Below are 21274 nucleotides of genomic sequence, written 5' to 3' on the forward strand. Positions count from 1 at the left end.
GGTCACACCCCACCCCCAACTGGTCCTGGAGGAACTCTGCTGAATCCTAAGGACTCCGGGACAAAATCTAAAAACAACTCATTATGGAGTGAGGTGCTAAGCTTTTATTTATGAAATTAAATTATGGTAAAGTAGCTAAATAGAAAATGTCTGGAACAAAATTTGTGTCAAATTGAATGAAATATGAACTTGGATTAAAAACTGATTTTCATAGAGGTGTTTTGTGAGTAACCATACTTAAATGACTATTACCCAATCCAGAATGATCAAAACAAAGTCAAGTTACTTGTGACTCTACCTTTACTTGTGGCTCTAATTTCTGTATCTGTAGTTTTCTAATATTTATACTTGTTGATTTAAGGATAAAGCTACTCACTAAAATACACTACTAAGTTGTGTGACCTTAGACAAATCATTCAGTCTGAGTTCTCATCATCTCATGTTCAAAATGACAAAATTGGATGAAATGATTCTTTTAGTAACAACAAAAATAGGAGCTGCTATCATATGGTGCTAATGCACGTTACACGGATTATGTCATTTAATCCTCACAACAATATTATTCTATCATCCTCATTTTAAAGATGAGAAAACAGATTCAAAGAGGCCACATTATTTCAAAAACTGATTCCAGAAGCCTGACCAAGACAGCCTTAATCTCAGTTTGGCAAAACTTCGATTGGTAGAATTTCCTGATTCTAGGTCCTGACTTCCCCTTACTTAGTATATTTTCTTCAGAAAACTTGTCATCATAAATTTTATCTTTGCTCCTTTGGAATATATGGACATCTTTTTAGAAGACTCTTGTCAGACAACCTAGGAGTGTCTTTCTCAAGGACCTGGGAGCCATCCTTTTGAATTGTAACATCAAGGAAGACGGCATCCCTTATCCCTCTATGGGATTGGAGGAGCCTAACTTCTGATGAGCAACAATGAGCAAACACAGATGGCCTAATCACAGAGAAACACATTTGCAAACTCAAGAAATAACTTACTGTGCTTACACAGCTCATTAATTAACCTTCCCTCAACATTCTCATCCTAGCCCTTACAAATTCTTCTGTTGGGAATGCAAACTGGTGCAGCCACTGTGCAAAACAGTATGGAGATTCCTCAAAAAATTAAAAATAGAATTACCCTACAATCCAGGAATTGCACTACTGTGATATACCCAAGGAATATGAGAACACTAATTCGAAAGGATATACGCATCCCTATGTTTATTGCAGCATCATTTATAAGAGCCAAACTGTGGAAGGAACAGAAGTGTCCATCAATAGATGAATGGGGTAAAAAAAATGTGGTTTACATATACAATGGAATATTATTCATCCATAAAAAACAATGAAATCTTGCCATTTGCAACAACATGGATGGATCTAGGTAGTATAATGCTAGGCAAAAGAAGCCAGTTAGAGAAACATAAATACTGTATGATTTCACTCATACATGGAATTTAAGAAATAAAATAAATGAACAAGGGGAAAACAAGAAATCAAAAAAGAGTCTCTTAACTATAGAGAACAAACAGATGGTTACTAGAGTGGAGGTGGGTAGAGGAATGAATGAAACAGGTGAAGGGAGTTAAGAGTACACTTATCTTCATGAACACTTATGAGTAATATATGGAACTGCTGAATCACTATGTTGTACGTCTGAAACTAACATAACATATGTTAACTACACTGGAATTAAAATTTTTAAAATTCTCCTGGCAAGAGAAACAAAAGTAAAAATAAGCTACTGGGACTATATCAAAACAAAAAGCTTCTGCACAGTAGAAGAAACAGTCAACAAAACTAAAAGACAACCTATGGAATGGGAGAAGATATTTGCAAATGACATACCTGATAAAGGGTTAGTATCTAAAATATATAAAGAACTTATAAAACTTGGGGCGCCTTGGTGGCTCAGTTGGTTAAGCATCTGCCTTCAGCTCAGGTCATAATCTCACGGTCCTGGGATCGAGCCCCGCATCTCCCTCTCCACTGCCCCTGCTTGTGCTCTCTCTCTCTGTCTCTCTCTGTCTCTCTCTGTGTCAAATAAATAAAATCTTAAAAAAAAAAAAAAAGAACTTATAAAACTCAACACCCCAAAAATAAATAATCTAATTTAAAAATGGGCAAAAGACATGAACAGACATTTCTCCAAGAAGACATCCAGATGGCCAACAGACACATGAAAATATGCTCAACATCACTCAGCATCAGGGAAATGCAAATCAAAACTACAATGAGATATCACCTCACAAGTCAGAATGGCTAAAATCAACAATACAAGAAACAAGTGTTGGTGAGGGTGCGGAGAAAAAGGAACGCTCCTGCACTGTTGGTGGGAATGCAAACTGGTGCAGCCACTGTGGAAAACAGTATGGAGGTTCCTCAAAAAGTTAAAAATAGAACTAATATGATCCAACAATCACACTACTGGGTATATACCCAAAAAATACAAAAACACTAATTCAGAGGAATATATGCACCCCTATGTTTATAGAAGCATTATTTACAATAGCCAAATTATGGAAGCAGCCCAAGCATCCACTGATAGAGAATGGATAAAGAAAATGTGATAGATAGGGGCGCCTGGGTGGCACAGCGGTTAAGCCTCTGCCTTCGGCTCAGGGCGTGATCCTGGCGTTATGGGATCGAGCCCCACATCAGGCTCTTCCGCTATGAGCCTGCTTCTTCCTCTCCCACTCCCCCTGCTTGTGTTCCCTCTCTTGCTGGCTGTCTCTATCTCTGTCAAATAAACAAATAAAAAAATCTAAAAAAAAAAAAAAAAAAAGAAAATGTGATAGATAGATGGATAGATAGTTAGAAAGACAGGGATAGAGATACAGTATTCTCCCACTTACCAAAAGTTTGTATTATGCCATTGCTCTTTTACAAAAGACCTACGTTAGTAGCTGCTTTCATTAACCAAAAGAAACCAGAAGAGGATTTTCACTTTCACAAGAACAGCCATTACTATACCAAATGTAGGTCTTTCATAAAAGTAAAGTGGTGTAACTTGAACATTCAGAAAGTGAGGGATACTCTTTCCTTTATGCCATTTTGGCATTTGAAAGGGTTCATAGGAACGCCCCGCTTTTAGATAGTGGGGAAAATCTGTACTACAAAAAAAAAAAAAGTTAATCCATTTCCTTTTCTCTTAAGCAACAGCAATTATTACAATGTTCTAGGTATTTTAAAATCTGTCATTTGCCTTTTGCTTTATTAACAAAATTATTTTCATATATTCAAAATATCCACATAAAATATATCGCTAAATTTAAGGTATGATAAGCCAGTTAATCTACATCTAATCAATGACCAAATCCTAGCTTATATTCTTCAGTATTTCTTTAACTGACCATTTTTCTCCATCCACCTTTTTGTTGCCTTCATAAAATACCTCCACCATCTCCCTCCTGAGTTATTGACTGCTCTTCCTGTGGTGGCCCTTCCCTCAAAACTCCCCACAGCCCATCTCTCATACTGCCATACAAATCTGATTACATCAAGTTAATGCCCAAACTTCTTTCCCAGCTTGCAGGTCCCTTCTTCTTATCCCTACCTAATTTATATAGCTGGCATCTTAAACTATTTGCTAAACTCTGAAGATGCCAGGTTGCTTCACACCCACGATTTTGCCTGTGCAGTTCCTTCTACCAGAAAACCTCTCCCCATTTGATTACCATGCTCAAAGGTCTCCTTCATAATGGAACCCTCCTTTCCAACCTTATCCACATGCCCAGATATAGTTTGTTGCTAAAACATCTAAAAACTGCTACTACAGCACTTGGTTCAAACCTCTCAATAATTATGTCACTATACTGTATCGGTACACATTTATTTTTATTTTTAAATTTCAAACTCCTAACAGAGTGTCAGCATATAGGAGAGACTCAATAAATGCTTACTGGAAAAGCTGTTAAGTTTTCTGACTTCTTCCTTTCCTACCTGAGAGGAAACAAACCATAATTCATCTGCTTGTGTAGGCAAAAATCAAATCATGCATACAAAATGATGCTAATATGAAAATCTCGATAGTGTTACAATATTTAGAATATAATGAAACTATAAACGTTAAGAACTATATTCATATATTTACCTCATGTTTAATTTTGAGAGACCAAAATTTTTCAATTTGCTGCCCCCTGCTGGATTTATGGAAAAAATATTAAAGGCTGCCACCCAAAACTTAAATTTTAAGAGCGTTTAAGGTGCCTGGGTGGCTCAGTTGGTTAAGCATCTGCCTTCGGCTCAGGTCATGATCTCAGAGTCCTGAGATCATGTCCCGCATCTGGCTCTCTGCTCAGCAGGAAGTCTGCTTCTCTCTGCTTCTCCCTCTGCCCTTCACCCCACTCGTGCTTACTCTCTCTCTCTCTCAAATAAAGAAAATCTTTAAAAATAAATAAATAGAGTGTTTATTTTTATTCAAAACACATGTGTGAAAATAATGCCATTGGACAGGGGTTATTCAACCACCTTTAATAAGCAAGACAGTATAAGCCATATTCTTCTGTAGAACAAACTGTAATTTCTGACCTTTCCTAATTCTCAAATAGCTCAACTGAACCAGTTAGGGAAAATAGTAAGTTGGTTGTGTCCTATGGGAGGGTATCTCTTGGTAAAAGGGGGGCTTTTCGGATTAAAAAAAAAAAAAAAAAAAGGCAGATGGAAACCACTTCTGAGTACATGGCATTGTGCACAGGTAGGAGAAAAATCTAACTGATGAATATGATTAATATGACAGAACCTGAATAAGGGAAGATTTTCAAGAAAGAGGAACTTCAACACCAGCAAAAGTTCCAGAGGTCAAGTAAGATAAGAACTAAAAAATGACCATAAGATGTATAATTACAACATCATTGGTGAACAAAGTTGCAGTATATTTACCTTACTCTACTTTAAGGGAGGAGATAAATTCGTAAATAAGCATAAATAAAGGATTAAAGAAAGAAGTTTATTGGGGGCATAAAAGTTGGAGTGACCACTAAAGTTAGAGAAAGTTATCAGAAAACATTTAATTGAGGAAATAAATAATACTTATAAGTGCAGGAATCTCCAAATGGGGTCATCCTTTATTGATATGTTCAGTTCTTAGTTACCTTTAGAGTCAAGTGTAAAACTGGGGACACAAGGAAAACCACAATTCCTCTAGGAGGGAATAAACAGAATCGATTCCATAAGGACTTATCATATTTTAATTAAATATTTTGGGAGGGAAAGAAACCTGGCTGAGATCCCAGGGATACAAAGGGGGTCCTCTCACTGTAATAAATGGAGGGGCACTTAGAACATATAAGACAATCTCTACCAGTTCCTGGATTACAGTAAAACTGATATTCCAGAATGTTATTTATTTTACTAAATTAATTTATCTCACCTTAATTAATTCAAATCACAGTCATCTTCTCTTGACTACTGCATCAGCCTCCTAACCAATGCCGCACACATCTATTTTTGCTCCCTTCCAATCAGTTCTCCACACAGAAATAGAATGTTTTCGAAATGAGAATTTTGTCATGGCATCATGCCACTTAAAAACCTCTGCTTCCCATGGGTCTTAGGACAAAGACAACAATCCTTAACATGGCCTACAAGACTGCATGACTGCCCGTGGTCTCCTCACCAGATCATTCCCCACCACACTCCCTTCTCTCCCCTCCTCTTCCCACTTCCCACCACCAGGCTTTGTGTCTTGAAATGAGCCAAGCTCCTTGACATAGAGCCTTTACACATGGTATGACTTTCACCAGGGTTATCTTTACCTCAGTAACACAGCTCTGAGGTCAAACAAGCCATCCCGGACTTCCTAGACTAGGTTAAGTCTTGTTTCAAACTCAATTAGTAGTGCATATTAATATCTTTCTTTTACAGAGCCCATCGGAGCTGCAATTTTACATTCATCTTATGATGTTATGAATAATCTCTCTCCCACCAATAAGTTCTAAATGCCATGAAACAGGGACCATTTCTGTTTTTGCTAACTATGTGTACCCAGGACCCCCTACAGTACCTGCCATGTAGTATTTGTTGATTGAATGAAAGAGTGAAAAATACAGTGTATCAATACACTCTCACTCTTATGACCTAATACAAGATTCTGCTATAACCAGTTTCAGTCCTGTGAAAATATCAAAACATGAACAGTATCTCTGTGTTTACTTTCACAATCTGGTGTTTTTACAGCTATTAGTTCTGAATTATTACCATATTTTTATATTTAAGTAGAAGTCATATCAAATGTCTACAAAAAATAATATTATACAGGGGCGCCTGGGTGGCTCAGTTAAGCATCTTCTTCAGCTCAGGTCACGATCCCAGAGTCCTGGGATTGAGCCCCGCAATGGGCTCCCTGCACAGCAGGAAGCCTGCTTCTCCCTCTCCACTCACCCTGTTTGTGTTCCCTCTCTCACAATCTCTGTCAAATAAATAAGTAAGAATCTTTAAAAAAAAATTATATAAGCAAACTTTCAAGGACTCTCAAACGTATCCTTTTTGTTAATGGAAATGCAGTTTAACAAAAAGTTTAGAAAAGGCCCTAACATACTACATTTCCAACAAAAGCCCACAATAAAATCACGAATACAATTTTTTTTAATCACCTGTTACTTACATATATATTTCCTCGAGGCTATTCGATAAATCTGCACGTTCTTGCCCTTTAAGCCAAGGAGCACTAAGATTAAATAAAACACAATGAAGAAGACTATTCAGGGATTGTGTTTATATCTCAAACAGAAATTACTGGTTAAATTACAAATTATTTAACTTTTAAAATTATCTATTTTCATTAAAACAGATAATTATTAGTTATATTGTACAAACCTATACAGTTCCAAAATGCTTTCATCAGCATTAACTCATTTTGTCCTTCCAGGAAACATGATAAAGACAACCCCAATATTATTCAATTAAAATATGGTTTAAAAAACAGAGGTGAGTTCATTGGATATCATAAACCTGTCCAGGTTTACATAAGTGGCAGAACAAGTGCCAGAATCCAAATTTCCAGATTCACACTATTTGCTACACTGGCAGGAGTTCCTAATTTTTTCTAAATAGTGACTCAAGGGGCGCCTGGGTGGCTCTATCGGTTAACCATACGCCTTCAGCTCAGGTTATGATCCTAGGGTCCTGGGATCGAGTCCTGCATTGCGCTCCTTGCCCAGCAGGGAGTCTGCTCTCCCTGTGCTTGCTGCTCCCCCTGCTTGTGCTTTCCACTCTCTCTCATTCTGACAAATAATTAATTTAAAAATCTTAAAAAATAGTGTCTCTTTAACAAATAAAATGGTTGCCACATGACTGTAAAAATATATATTAACTTTTCCCGAAAAGGGCATTTATGTTTACAAGCATTCTAAAATTATACTTATCATTTTCAATAAATAAAAATTAAAAATTATAGAATCATTTTTAATAGCAAATTTTATTGCTGTTTTAAAACATAAGAAATTATCCTACTGGTAGGCAAAGATTTCAACAATTGAGATTTAATGGAATTCTGTTCACACAAGTTTATACATCTTTATAGGCCAAGTGGGCAAAGCGGATCAAAGATTACTTGCAATCAACAGATCATGACCCATTAAGATTAAGCCTGGGCTGCTAAGAAGATGGTTCTTCCACAACAAGGGGCAGGGAGAAGCACCATGGGAAATTTCCAGGAAGTAAGCGGTCTTAGGCAGAGGCATGTCCATGAACCGTGGCTAGGTCAACAGAACCAGATTAGGAGAAACTCTAGATTACCAGGTTGTCTAAAGATTTCTCTCCTATCTCTAAAGACAATTCAGTAGCTATTTTATCCCTGTGAGCCCTGTGATTCTCTCTTATCTCAACCCGGTGATATTAAGTACATTCTGTAATGTGTTTTTATATAATTAAATTTTTTATTTAAAATGCTCTATACCAAGTCCAGAAGGTGTTCTTAATTTCTCTCTATATTTTGATAAGAAAGGTATTTTATATAAACACAATGTACAGAATAAAGAAATAATCTTTAAAAACTATAATCTTTTTATAAAAAAATAAATGTAGAAATATAACTTACTTCAGTTGATAAATAGGTGGAGCTGTTCCTGGGTATTCATCTGGTAGCATCACCTGTAAAGCAGTTTAAAAACAAATCTGTTTATATTTCATCATGGCTCAAAAATAACAATATTTATAAAGATGATCACTGGACAAATTTCTTACTTGTCAAACTAAAAAACAAAACCATTGTTTTGTTCAATCTCAGTAGAGAATGCCCTCCTCATATTTATACCTACACATTAAATATGTTGTTAATGATGCCAATTTTTTAAGAAAGAACACATTATTTGCAGAGAAAGCATACAAGCAATGAAAGTTAGGAGATAAGGGTGGGGAGGAGAAAGATGAAAGGAAAACAGAAATCGGGGCATTTATACCTACCCCCAAAAGAACAGAGTGGCATTAGAGCATGTTCTCAGTATTTTTCTGAAGAAATACTCCCCAAAATCTTATTAAGTACTGTTAAACACATTAAATAGCTAATACTTTATATTATATAGAGAGACCCATACACATTTGTTCTCAAATCAGTATTATGATAAAAACAAAAACTGACAGAAACTTTTATGTTGAAAGTATATGCAGTCATCAAAGAATAAGCATTAATACAGAAAGTCACACTTTTCTTGTCACTTATCTTAACCACAACTGATTCTCCGTTAATAAAGAAATAAGTAACTACTTTATGAAGCCTTTTAAATTCCTAACCTATTCTTCCTCTTAAATGTTAGCCATCTTTCCAGATTTAGACCTTCTCCTATTAAATGAACAGGACAATGAAAGGAAGAGAAACTCAAGCCTGTCACTGGTAAATTAAGAATACTTGATTAAAATAACTGGGATAGGAAAGATTGAGCGTGTCTTTGGAGTGATCAGAGATTTAATTACCCATATGTTTAGACAATCAACTGTTAACAAAAGCCAACAATAAAAAAGACAATTTAGAAATCACACAATAGTCATTTAGAGGAATACAGTATTAGTCAATGACATGGAGTCAATGTTGTAACTGGAAAATGGCTATAGAGAAGGGGAAAAAAATACCTGCAAGCAGAGTGTCCACTTGGGGTCATCTATATCGTCGCTAATTCTAATACAAAATATTTTGGCACAGTCATCAATGACACACCATTCCTCGCCATAGATAGCTGCCATTGCTTCAATTTCCTCATTCTGAAAGAAGTTGATGGGAGGACAAGTCAATGAAGGTACATGCCCTAAAAGCCTGAATTTTCCTCCCTCCTTTATGAAGTATTTGCATTTAACATCACTAGCCTGGAAGAAGGATCCCTGGAAGAACACTGCCAAACGGTTTTAGCAGAGGGTCACGGTGTTCTACTCTATGGATGGTTGCCAGATACTACTGCAACAACTGTTACCAGCCTTGCTACACCATCACCGTGCTTTTGGCCGCCACTGAGCCAAATATATATGCACTCCCATATCCTATAGCAAGACTTACAAGTGGAAAGATAAACACATATTCTGCTTCACCTTTTCTAGCAGGTAATCCTCACTCCCACTCCCCAGTAGCGTTGCTGCATACTAGCCCTATATTCCCACTCTTTACCTCCTTCACTTTGTTTGGTTTGGACTGGGGCCCAGGGCTGGGTAGTTTTTTGTTGGGTTTTTTTTTTTTGGCAATCAAACCCTAAAAACATTTCAGAAATCATTCTTTTGGTTTGGGGTTAAAAAAGGAAAATAATAGTATCTAAAGGTGAAAATGGCAAGCAAAGTATGCAACTTTGTATCATCTCATTTTGTCCTCACAGCCCAGTAGAAAAGCTTTAAAGAGCACCCACGTGAGCCACGCACTGGGGAAAGCTCAGTATCAAGAGGAGTAAGATCTAGGGGGCCCTCAAGGAATTCCAGGGTCTGTGTTATTATTGCCCATTTTGCAAAGGCAGAAACCGGGGATAAGTAGCTTGTCCAAGGTGACCTAGCGGCGACCGGGCAGAAAGCAGAACCCGGACTTCTGTCTCCGGCGCCGTGCTGCCCGGTCGCGTGCTGATGGTTGATGGTTGACGATGACACCGTCCGAGGCAGGCCGAGCTTGCCGAAGGCTCGGGAGAAGCCGGCCGGAGGGCGATCGGCGAACAAGCGCAGATAAAATGGAACGCAGTGCAGCAAACGGAGCGCCTGGCTGCCCGGACGGTGCCGGCGGGAACGGGGGTGGTCCCGGGCAGAAGGCCCCTCGGCGGAGGAGGCCCGGGGCGGCGAGGCGAGGCCGAGCCCAGCCTGGAGGTCCGCCCCCCGCCGGGCCCTCACCTGCCTCTGGTCGCTCCCTGCGTCCCCCTCAGCCATGTGGCCCCGGGAGCGGCCGAGCGGCCGCCGCCTGCCCAGGTCCGGAGCGTGGGGGCGGGGCGCTGTGGCGGCGAGCAGAGCACCGGCTGCGGCGCGGTGCGACCCGGAATCGCAACCCGGGCCGCACCGCGCAGCCCGCATCTGCTTCCGGGTTGCGAACCAGGTGATGAGAGGGGCTCTAGGCACCCGGGGTTCCCCGCCCTGGTCTCGAGCCGGCTCTCTGTCCGCCCCTTGGCGGCGCCCGTGTAAGCCTTCCCGCGAGAGAGGCGGCAGGAGGCTTTCTGGGCTCCGTGTCCTGGAAACTCCGGGGCTGGGGGCTTCAGCTCGCCCACTGCGGCGGCGGTACCCCCGAAGACCCCGGGACACGTTGCGGAGTTGGGTTTACCGCCACGTCCCAGGGAGGAGCTCGGCCGGAGTCCACAGCCCAAACTCGTCTTTGCATTTCAAGGCAGGGTTTTTTTGGTTTGGGGTTTTTTTAAAACGTGTTTTAAGGGATTTTGTCTCATCTGAGCAAGGATGGATTTGATTTACCAAAAACAAGACAGGAGCGAGCAGGCGGCGTTTTGAAAGCGTGCGAGAAGACTTACCCACTCGCTGTTGTATTGTGATAGCTTTGAGGGGTTTTTGTTTTGTTTTGGTTTGTTTGTTTTGTTTTAGCGTTCTTGGACATTTTGCCTGAAAGCAACTTTTGTACAAGACAAAACAATGACAAGAGTCATTGTTTCATTATCCAGAAAATTTGATTCAGTTTGCGGCAGTTATTCTTCACCCGACCCCCTAATACATATATTCCAATACACTGTGAATTATATGGATGCCTTAATCAAGCCACTTAATCTCCTATTCAACATTTTGTCTCCTCGTGGCGCACTTTCTTCACACACACACACACACACACACACACACACACGCACGCAAACAAAAACTCAAAAGCTTACATCTTTCTTTTGTCTTCCTTAACCATGGGCATATTTTAATTCCCTTATAAAACTTAGAGTGCACTTAAAGGTGCACTGTTTACCTGTAAAGAATTCTGCCCAAATTACTTTGAGGGGATCTTAGTAAGCCTTGTGGATTTATTAATTCAACAGACATGAATTAGGTTTTTGTGCTAAGCTTTGGAGATGCATTTTCAGACATCATGCATTGCCTTGAAGGAGCTAAGGTGTGGAGCGACAACAGATCAAGATTATAATGAACTAGAATTGTGTCCTGTTGTGTTAGCACAAAGAAAGACTGTCCATCCAAATTTTACTGGGCTTCTTGTTCCAGAGAATGCTTGAACTGAGTTATAAAAGAACAGGTAAAGGTTAGCTAATTGAAGAAGGGGAGGGTAGTTGTTCCAGATGGTGAGAAAAATATTGGCAGAAAAATTGTGGCCCATTTAAGGAAGTCCACGAAGTTCATTGCCTCTGACATCATAGCAGTTAACCTCCTCTTATCACATGGCTTGTGTAACACCTTTCTGATTGTCTCCAGAAATCTGCACATGGGCATTCATTTTGGTTTCAAGAGAGGACTTGGAGGGCTTTAGCCCTCTGTGATATTAATCCCATTTCCTCCAATTATTTGGTTTGGACAGTGTGTTTTTCTTCATCTTGAGCTAAAACAGTTTCAACCCCTCCTTCCAACCAAGTTGGGCCCCAAAGTCCATGGTGTAGCCGGTTTATCATACTTGTCTACTAGGTGAGGAATTTGCCTGGAAGTGCTAAGGGGTTTGGCCACCATGCATCTCTAGGTTGCCTGAAACTCTGCAGTTAGCATCCTAATACTACCTAGAGGTCCATCTACTGTTTTCGGGTTTTTTTAAGATTTTATTTATTTGTCAGAGAGAGCACAAGCAGGGGGAGGGCAGAGGGAGAAGCAGGTTCCCCACTGAGCAGGGAGCCCCATGCGGGCCGAAGGCAGATGCCTAACCGACTGAGCCATCCAGGCACCCCGTAGAGGTCCATCTACTGTTAAACAGCTTTCTTTCTTTGCTCTGAACTCTTCCTTTATTGACTTTAATATTTCTTACAGTTTCTATTGCATAAAATAGTGGTTGTCACAGTTAAAAAAAAAAAAGGCCATAGAATCCTTTCTTCAATGAAAGCTTATGTAAAACAAGTTAGGTCGTTGTTGCCGAAATAGTAGTGATGAGCCTGAAGTCCCAATTACCCAGCAACACTCCTTCCCTCCCGGTGACCCCTCAAAGACTTTAAGCCCAAATTTGAAAACTACAAAAATATAACCGAAAACAATGCATAGCACAACTTAACCTAAACAAAGCACGCTATATCCTGTTTATTATACATAGTACCTCTTTTCTCACCAAATATCACAGAAACCCAGTTTATTTTACCTTCTACAGATTACACCCAAGATTTTCTACAACAGTTGACCCTTGAACAGCACGTGTTCGAACTGCAGGGGTCCACTTATGCACAGGCTTTTTTTGTTTCAGTACAGTAACACAAATGTTTTTTTCTCATGATTTTCTTAGTGTTTTCTTTTCTCTAGCTTACTTTATTGTAAGGATATAGTATATAATGCATATACAAAATATATATTAATTGACTTTATGTTATCACTAGGGCTTCCAATCAACAGTAGGCTATTAGTAGTTAAGTTTGGGGGGAGTCAAAAATTAAATGTAGATTTTCGACGGTGCAGGGGCTGTGTCCCTAACCCCCATGTTCAAGGGTCAACTGTAATTCCTATTTCTTCTTAGCTAGAGCCTTTAATTTTTCTTTTGAGCACAGATTCTGATCAGAAATGATTCTTTCTACCAAAAGGAACAGAACAAAAACCTCCTTGTTGCTCTGAATGTTTAAGCATGAGTCCAATACAGAGAACCCCAGACTTAGATATGCAAAGAGTACTTTGGAAGAGAAGGAAAGAATAGTTACTGACGTAACAAGTGTAGCAGACAACCTACGTTTTGTACAACACATTGGAACAAAGGAAAACTTCATAGACAATTCAGATGAAAAGATTTTACTTTATATGAATTTTGAGCATTTGCCTAAGCAGAGGCTGAGAATGGTCTGCAAACAGTAACACAGACTTGGATACTAGAGGGGTCTCTAAGCCAGACTCTTCTGATTTCCACATCAATTTACCCAAATTGTTGGTTACTGGATGTCTCCCTCCAACTCAGTATGTTTAAATCTGAACTCAGTATCTTTCTTCCTAAACCTCTTCCCCCTCTTATCTTCCTCAGTTCAGGAATTGGCAACCCCTGCCCTCCTGCATCAATAATTTCCCAAGCATGGGGCGCCTGGGTGGCACAGCGGTTAAGCATCTGCCTTTGGCTCAGGGCGTGATCCCAGCGTTATGGGATCGAGCCACACATCAGGCTCCTCTGCTATGAGCCTGCTTCTTCCTCTCCCACTCCCCCTGCTTGTGTTCCCTCTCTCGCTGGCTGTCTCTATCTCTGTCAAATAAATAAATAAAATCTTTAAAAAAAAAATTGCCCAAGCATGAGATCTGAGAGACATGCCCTCTCTCTTTCACTGCTTCACAGCCAAACAGCAAATTCTGATGACCATGATTCCTATACCCCTTAATGTTCTTCATATCCTCCTTCCTTGTCTTTCTAATTCCATCTGGACCCTCTTCAAGTTATCCTCACATCTACCAGAGTACTCATTCACAATGTTAGAGTCTGATCATTCTTTTTCTTCCTCAAAATTCTTCACTTGCTCCCCAAAGCTTTCATGATAACGCTTCAGCACCTTAATACACAAGGTGTGTTGCTGGTGACCTCTCTGTATTCCACTTTTCCAGGGAGACCAAGCTAATTTATTTAAGTTTTCTTTGATGAAAGAATTCCATGGCTTAAAAAAAAAATGTGAGAACTGCTATTTTACACAATAAACACTGTGTATAGAATTAAGATATACAAAGAGGTCGGCGATTGGAATGAAGGAACAGATGTGTTTAGCAATAGGTGGACAGGTACATGGTATTAGGGTGATAACCGCAGAAGGCTTCAGGTAACCTAGAGGAGATGCATGTGGCCAGATCCCACAGGACTCTCATAGAAGAGATGAGATGACTGGCTGCACCAGAGCTTCTATGTAGGATGGACTTTAGAGTGCAATAGGGTTGTAGGAGAAATTTGCTTGAAATTTGTTGCTAAAGATTAAGAAACATCAACTGTCTGAATCAAATAATTGGAGGGGAGAAGAGGTGTTATTGAGGTCACAGAGGGTCAAAGCCCTCCCTTGGTACCAGAAATGAATGCATATAGATATAGAGATAATATAGAGATGATCATTAGCAGGTTTTGCAAGCAGGGTGACAAGATGAGATTGACAGCTGTGATACTAGAGGCAAGGAGAATGAATTATGTGAATGGAAAAAAAACAAACAAACCCTAACCTGAAAGTATATACAACAGATGGCTGCCACATTGGGCGAGGAATTAAGCCTGTGAAGGGTTCTCCGTAAACATACATACATGGTTTGTATAGGGCTCTTCCAAACATTCTCTAGGACCTTGCCACTCAAAGCAAGGTCTGTAGACCAACAGCATCACATTTTCTGAGAACTTGTTAGAAGTACAAAAACTTAGGTCCCACCCAGACCTATTGAATGAATATGCATTTTAGTAAGATTCCTGGGTGATTTGTATGTACGTTACATTTTGAGAATCTTATGTGGCAACCATGAGAAAGTGCCTCTTAGATCTTGGAGAGCAGGGCGAGTAATTGACTGAAGGCCTTAGCTACCGTGCTCTGAGATCCACTATACCATTGGCACTGAGGCCATGCTTCCCATGGGCTGCTTTCAGCAAAGCACAAGGCAGAGTCACTCAAACCGGCCTGTTCTTAGGCGATAAGAGTCCTCTGATGGGGAACTTGGGCTCCAGGGATTCCCCCCCCCCCCCACCGCCCCAAGGCCTTGCTGAACTTTCCATGGAATTATTGCCACACGACTTTCCTTTGTCCTTCCTTCCATTTCCCCATTCACTTAGGGTCAGATTTGTATCAGTTTTATGGCTCTCAGACTCATTTTGGGGTCTGCCTCACCAGGACCCAGACCAGCACAAAGTGCTTTGGAATACACTGTAACACAGGTGAATTCTGCCCATGTAATATTGACCTGTAGTAATATCTGTTTCTGAACATTTTTTCTTAGGAAAATGTTTAAAATTCTTAAAATATTTAAGAAACAAAACACAAACCATCTTGGCACATTAGTAATAATGAATCTCTCCCTTATTCTCTGTGCTTATCCTGTGCTCCCAGCTGTTGAAAAAGCCAGTGTGGCGGACTACAGGCCAATGAGTGTTGAGGTTGTACCTTCTCTGTGTGCCATTTATTTGTGTTCTGTGACCAGGTACATACTTTCTTCTCGTACTTCGGAAGGGCTCCAGAGCCAGAATGCCTAGGTACAAATACTCACTTTGCCAATGACAGCTATTGACTTAACCGCTCTTTGCCTCAGTTTCCTTGTCCATAAATGGGGATGATGATGCTAGTATCTATTTCATAGGAATATTATGAAAATTAAATGATCTAATCCTAGTAAAGAGTTTAGGATATTGCCTGGCATATAGTAAACATTCAAAAATACTATTATTTTTATTATAGGTTACATTATAATATGTTGCTTTCATATCTTATTATATTCTTATAGAGTTTAAAGAGCTGTATAATTAATAAACATTTATTGTAAACATCTCTTCCATGTTTCATACAGAGAACAGTATGAAGTTTCATTCTCTACCTTAGTATTTTTTGCCACTTGATGTGTGGAAGGTTCATTATGGTTCCTGGAGATATGAGTATTAGTAAGACTCCGTTCTTGCCATCTAAAAACTCAACAAAACTCTGATGTGTGTTTGGAGCAAAACTCTAGACCCCTTACCTACCTTTTCTAAATGTATATGGTAAACTAGTTTTTCCTCTCTCCCACCTCCTGTGACCTACATTTGTTGTCCAAAGGGATTCTTACCGCCGCTCTATTAACCATGATCTTTGTACAATGCCAAGCAAATTTCTCTGTTAAGTACTCATTTATATACCCATTCCCTCTCTCCTTCCCACTACTGCCATCCTGCCAGTACACAGAGCAGAGTAGAGAAGGGCAGAGACTGGATTGAGAGGGCAAATGGACAGTCCAGCACATCAGTCAATCTGGAATTTGGAGCCAAGGAAAGAACATGAACAGGTGGGTAGAGTGGTATAAACTACTTCCAGTTCCACCCATAAAACCTCCAGTACTATCCCTTATGCTCTGTCTTTTGCTACAGTGACTCTGGAGTCCGTGCGTGGACAGTGGTGGTGTTCACAATGGAAGAAACGTGGGTCTCTGAATGACAGTTCAGAGCAGAACTCCATCCTGACCACACTGCACTATAATCTGAAGCCACTGAATCCTCAGTATTCCTTATTTCAGATGCCAGATGGTGGGAGGGGGCTGAGGAATGAAGCACACTGGTGACTCCCTCATGTGCCTCCCTCCACGGTTCTTCTCTCAGTTGAGCTTCTGAGCACTTCCTCTTTCTGTATGTATCTGTAAGACATTTACTTATATTGTTAATAACTTGTATAAGTGAATATTTTAGATGTCATCTTAAACTTGAAATTTCACAGCCAAGTTCAAAACCTTCCCCAAACTATCTTGTTTTCATGTATACAGTAGTCCCCCTTATTCGTGGTTTCGCTTTCCATGAATTCATTTACCCGCGGTCAGCTAAAGTGCAGAAGCAGACGATCCTCCTTCTGACATATCCTCAGAAGGTCAATACTTCAGTAGCCTAATGCTAGCTCACAGTGCCTACACCAGTCACCTCACTTCACCTCACCACATAGACATTTCATCATGTTACATCATCACAAGAAGAAAGGTGAGTACAATGCAGTAAGGTCTTTTAAGAGAGGCCACATGCGCATAACTTTTAGTAAAGTATATTATAATTATTCTATCTTAGCATTAGTTATTGTCATTCATCTCTTCATGTGCCGAATTTATAAGTTAAACTTATCGTGGGTATGCGTGTACAGGAAAAAACATAGTATATATAGGGTTGGGTGCTATCTGTGGTTTCAGGCATCCACTGGGGGTTTTGGAACGTATCCCCTACAGATAAGTGGGGACTACTGCACCCCACCCTTCCACGTCATTTATTCATTGAGTTGGTCATTTCAGAATATTTGGCAAGCCTGGATCTGTGCCATAATCTGGGCTCTATAAAGGTAGAAAAATAAATAAGACATGGTTTCTGATTTCAAGAAGCCCATAGGCCGACGGAGGTAAACATGTAAACAAGTGAATGAAAATGTGTTCTGTGCCTGTAGTCAGTTGCTTCCTCTCCTTTACACCTCACAGTAAAGGAGTCAAGTACATTAAATCCTTCCTCAGTCATATCTGCTTTCTCAGAGGGTTATTGGAATGATCACCACAAGGCAGTCTCCTTGCGGCTTCCATCCTTTCTTTCCTCACTCAAGTCCTGTTTCCACTTTTCCACATTCTAGATTTGCTATTATTCCTTAAATGCTACTTTGTTTAGGAATATTTTAAAGTTTTTATCTTTTCCTCCTGCATCAAGTCTCAGTTCTTCTGCTTGGCTTTCAGAGACCATCAGATCAGTCCCCCTCCCATGCAGTTTCTTTCACTCTACCCACCTGTTTTTGTTCTTTCCATGGCTCCAAATCCCAGATCGATTGCTCTGGACTGTCCATTCATGAGCTCAGTCCTTTCCACGCCCTTCTCTGCTCAGTGTAAGGTGATGTGGGGGTGTGCATCGTAACTGCCAAGCCCTGCCTATTGTGACGCCCCCTTCCCTTCTACCCCCACTGCTAACCTTAGTGCAGGCCCTCTCATCTCACCCCAGACTATGGAAGCAACTTCTCAACATGTCTTCCTGACTCCAGATGCTTCCTCCACCCATCCTCCTTTCTGCCAACAGAACTCTGCCCTTACAGCCTCACTTGGATCATGTCGGTCCTGTGTTCCAGAGCCTTCCATCTTCTGCATTGCCTGTCTAGAAAGGGCGCCTCTGTATGCCACCTGCCTGTGCCAGACACGTGCCATCTGCGCTCTCCTTGTCCCTCAGCTGTCCATGCAGTCAGTCGCCCTGCTCTTCCCGTTCTGTAGCCTAAATCTCCCCTCAATCGGTTCACTGCTCCTCTTCTCCATCCTTGAAGTTCTTCCCACAGTTCAGGCCACCATGATCTCTTGACTGGACCACAGCAGCAGCCTCTTAACTGGTATTCTTGCCTCAAACATCACTGTCTCTCGACCCTTTCTCCACCTCACCACCAGACTTCTCTCTGTCTGTGATAGACATCTAATACTGAGACTCTCCTTTTACGTTGTAACTCCCTGGTTTTGAGGATGAATCTCAAACTCTATGACACAATGTCAAGGACCTTCATGATGTGGCTTCCATTTGTCTCTCCAGTCTTATCTCCTCATCCTGACTCTCTCCAGCTGCATGGTCAGCACCTTAGACCTAGCTTCACTGAACCACTTTCACTTCACACAGTGAGGCACGGGATTGCTTACGTGCAGCCCTGTCACTTGTTACTCTGTCTACTTGGAATGCTCTTACTTCCCCCTCCCTCCTACCACACAGTGTTTTGGACTTTGCTTTCTTGATGGCAGCGGCCCTGCTTTTCTTTATCCTTGCATTGCCAGCGACTAGTACAGTGCCTGGCATGTGGTGGGCTCTCTATGCAGAGAAGTTACATGAACTGTTCATGGTCAGCACCTGGTTAAGTGGCAGAGGGCTGGGATTCAGTCTGGTTTTCTGATTCTAAATTTTGTGTATATTCCATGTCATTATACTGCCTCCCACCTTGCATAAAACATCTTAGACACACTTTCAAGTCCAGTGCATTTAATTGATTCAACAAATATTTATTCATTTCCTAATGTGTGTTATCCACTGTGTTAGATAAAGGGAATAAACTGGTAAACAAGGCATTCCCTGCCTTCGGCATACTTCTAGTCTGATGAAAGACATAGATAAATAAAGAGGTCTTTGTAGCACAGTGTGATAAATGTTGTCAGGGGTGTAAGTACACAGTAAATCAGAAAGTCTAAAGGAGGGGCACATAATCCAGCCATAGGGAGTCAGGAAACGCCGTTGGAGAGAAGTGATTTCTAGCCTCAGATTGATGAGGTAGCTGGGAAAGAGAGTTCAAAGCACAAAAACACATGGGCAAAGGTCTGAAAGCGTCAGAGACTGTGTCAATACAGGGAACTGAAAGTTGCTCATAACTACTGAAGTGTAAAATACCACGGTGATAATGAGACATGAATCAGGACATGGCAGGGCTTTATGATGCTAAGGAGTTTGGACTACACCCCAAAGCCATTACAAGGCAGAGCAGAATTTCCAAGTAAGAGAGTTATTTGATCGGATTTAAAATTTGAAAATAGCCTTTGACTACAAAGTATAGGTTAGAGTCAGGTGTGTTGGGGAGAGGACAAGGTAGGAAGGGGAAAATGGACGGAGAGAGACCAAAGTGTTTGTCACTTGAGAACGAATGAATCTAAGGTGGGGGGAGCAGGCTCTAGGGCAAGGGGTGGGGAGGGAGAAACTGCCCTTTTAGTTGTACTGAGGTTGATGAATTGGGGTGTGAGTCAGAAGCCCAGGAGTGATGTTGGGACACCTGTTACAGGTTTGAGCATGAGCATACAGAAGGTTAGTAAGCCATGGCAACACACAACCTCACCCAGGAGGGGTCTGAGGAGAAGGAGAGTTTAGGGCAGGACTGAACCTTAAACGGAAACCTTAAATCCTATCCGAGGATAAGAAGCTCAGGGAAACTAAGGGAAGAGAGCATTCTCAGGAGGAGGGAAAGGGTCACTGGTGTCAAATGCTACCAAAGATCAAATAAAGTTAGGGGTAGTAAGGGTCCGTTGGATTTTGCAATCGGGGCTCTTTGGTGTCTCCAGTGGGAGCCTGTTCAGTGGAGTAGAGCGAGCAGAAGCCGGAGTGCTGAGAGTAGAGGAGAAGGTGCGGGGAAATGGAGAGCGTCAGTATAGACCACTCTGTCAAGGACTTTAATTTTAACTGTGAAGGAGGAAAGAGGGAAACGGTACTACCGTCTGGCAGGTGGGTTTGCGAAAGATGGCGCAGGCTGGAGAAGCCCCAGTGCAGCAGGTACACTGTGAGAGCACGTGGGTCCAGGAGAATGCGGGTGCTGAGGAGGGGAGAAGGAAGGGCCACGAACACGGGTGCAGGCTCTGGCCTTAGACATGTTAGCAGAAAAGGAAATGTAAGAAATGGGGTGGGTGCGTGTAAGCATGTTGCCTCAGCTGTAAGAAGTCTAGGGAGTTCTCATCCAATGGCTTTGATTTCCCTGGTAGCATAGGCGATGAAGTCATCTGTTGAGAGTGCAGGTGTGCAGGTGGGTAAGGGACGTGAGGAAGGGCCAGACACAAAGCTCAGCCCTGGCTCCTTTTATTCTCACTCTGTTCTTCTTGCTCCCTAGGCCTTCTCCTGCAAGCTCTGTGGCTTCAAGTGGCCTCTGCACAGATGAGCACAGGTTGGTCTCTTTAGCCTAGGCCTCACCTCCGAGTTTTCAGCCGTCCACCTGTCACCCATACTTGAGCATCTCCAAGGCTCCTTCCCCGCCCTTTCCCTCCAGCTTCAGCTCAGAGCAGCCAGCAGACGAAAGGAGACTGTTAGGCGGAGCCAAAAAATCCCTCCGTGTTTAACCTCACCCACTTGCAGCTTGACCTCCTACATCCAAGACCCTACACTAACTTGTATGCCACCCCCAGTTTTGCTCAGACGATCTCATCTGCTTAACAGGCCATTCCCTCCCCGCCCTGTTTCCACAGGTTCAAATCCTAGCCATCTTAAAAAAAAAAAAAATTATAGTCATCTTAATGACTTAACTTCAAAAGCCATCTCTTAAAGCATTCACTGATAGCCCTAGCAGGAAAACAAAATTTTCCTCCTCCTATTCCTCTTTTTATCTAAACTTTTCTTACTATTCTTA

The 21274-nt window shown here is 41.3% G+C and overlaps 1 protein-coding gene across 2 annotated transcripts in view; it reads right to left on the reverse strand.

Moving 5' to 3' along the window:
* Positions 1-10445, reverse strand: part of IMPACT (impact RWD domain protein) — a 29644-nt gene extending 19199 nt beyond the window's left edge. Inside the window, exons 1-4 of one of the 2 annotated variants that reach the window (XM_045781879.2) lie at positions 10290-10445; positions 9066-9194; positions 8038-8090; positions 6604-6666 (exon numbers count right to left, since the gene is read on the reverse strand). In XM_045781879.2, the coding sequence (XP_045637835.1) occupies positions 6604-6666; positions 8038-8090; positions 9066-9194; positions 10290-10325 (281 nt within the window). In that variant the 5' untranslated portion in view covers positions 10326-10445. The remainder of the gene's footprint in view (positions 1-6603; positions 6667-8037; positions 8091-9065; positions 9195-10289) is intronic. The other variant, XM_087869912.1, reaches the window with a different exon arrangement.
* Between the last annotated feature and the right edge of the window lie 10829 nt (positions 10446-21274).

This window comes from Ursus americanus, chromosome 19 (assembly GCF_024610735.1).
Source record: "Ursus americanus isolate L20-20 chromosome 19, mUrsAme1.1.p, whole genome shotgun sequence".
Lineage (NCBI taxonomy): Eukaryota > Metazoa > Chordata > Mammalia > Carnivora > Ursidae > Ursus > Ursus americanus.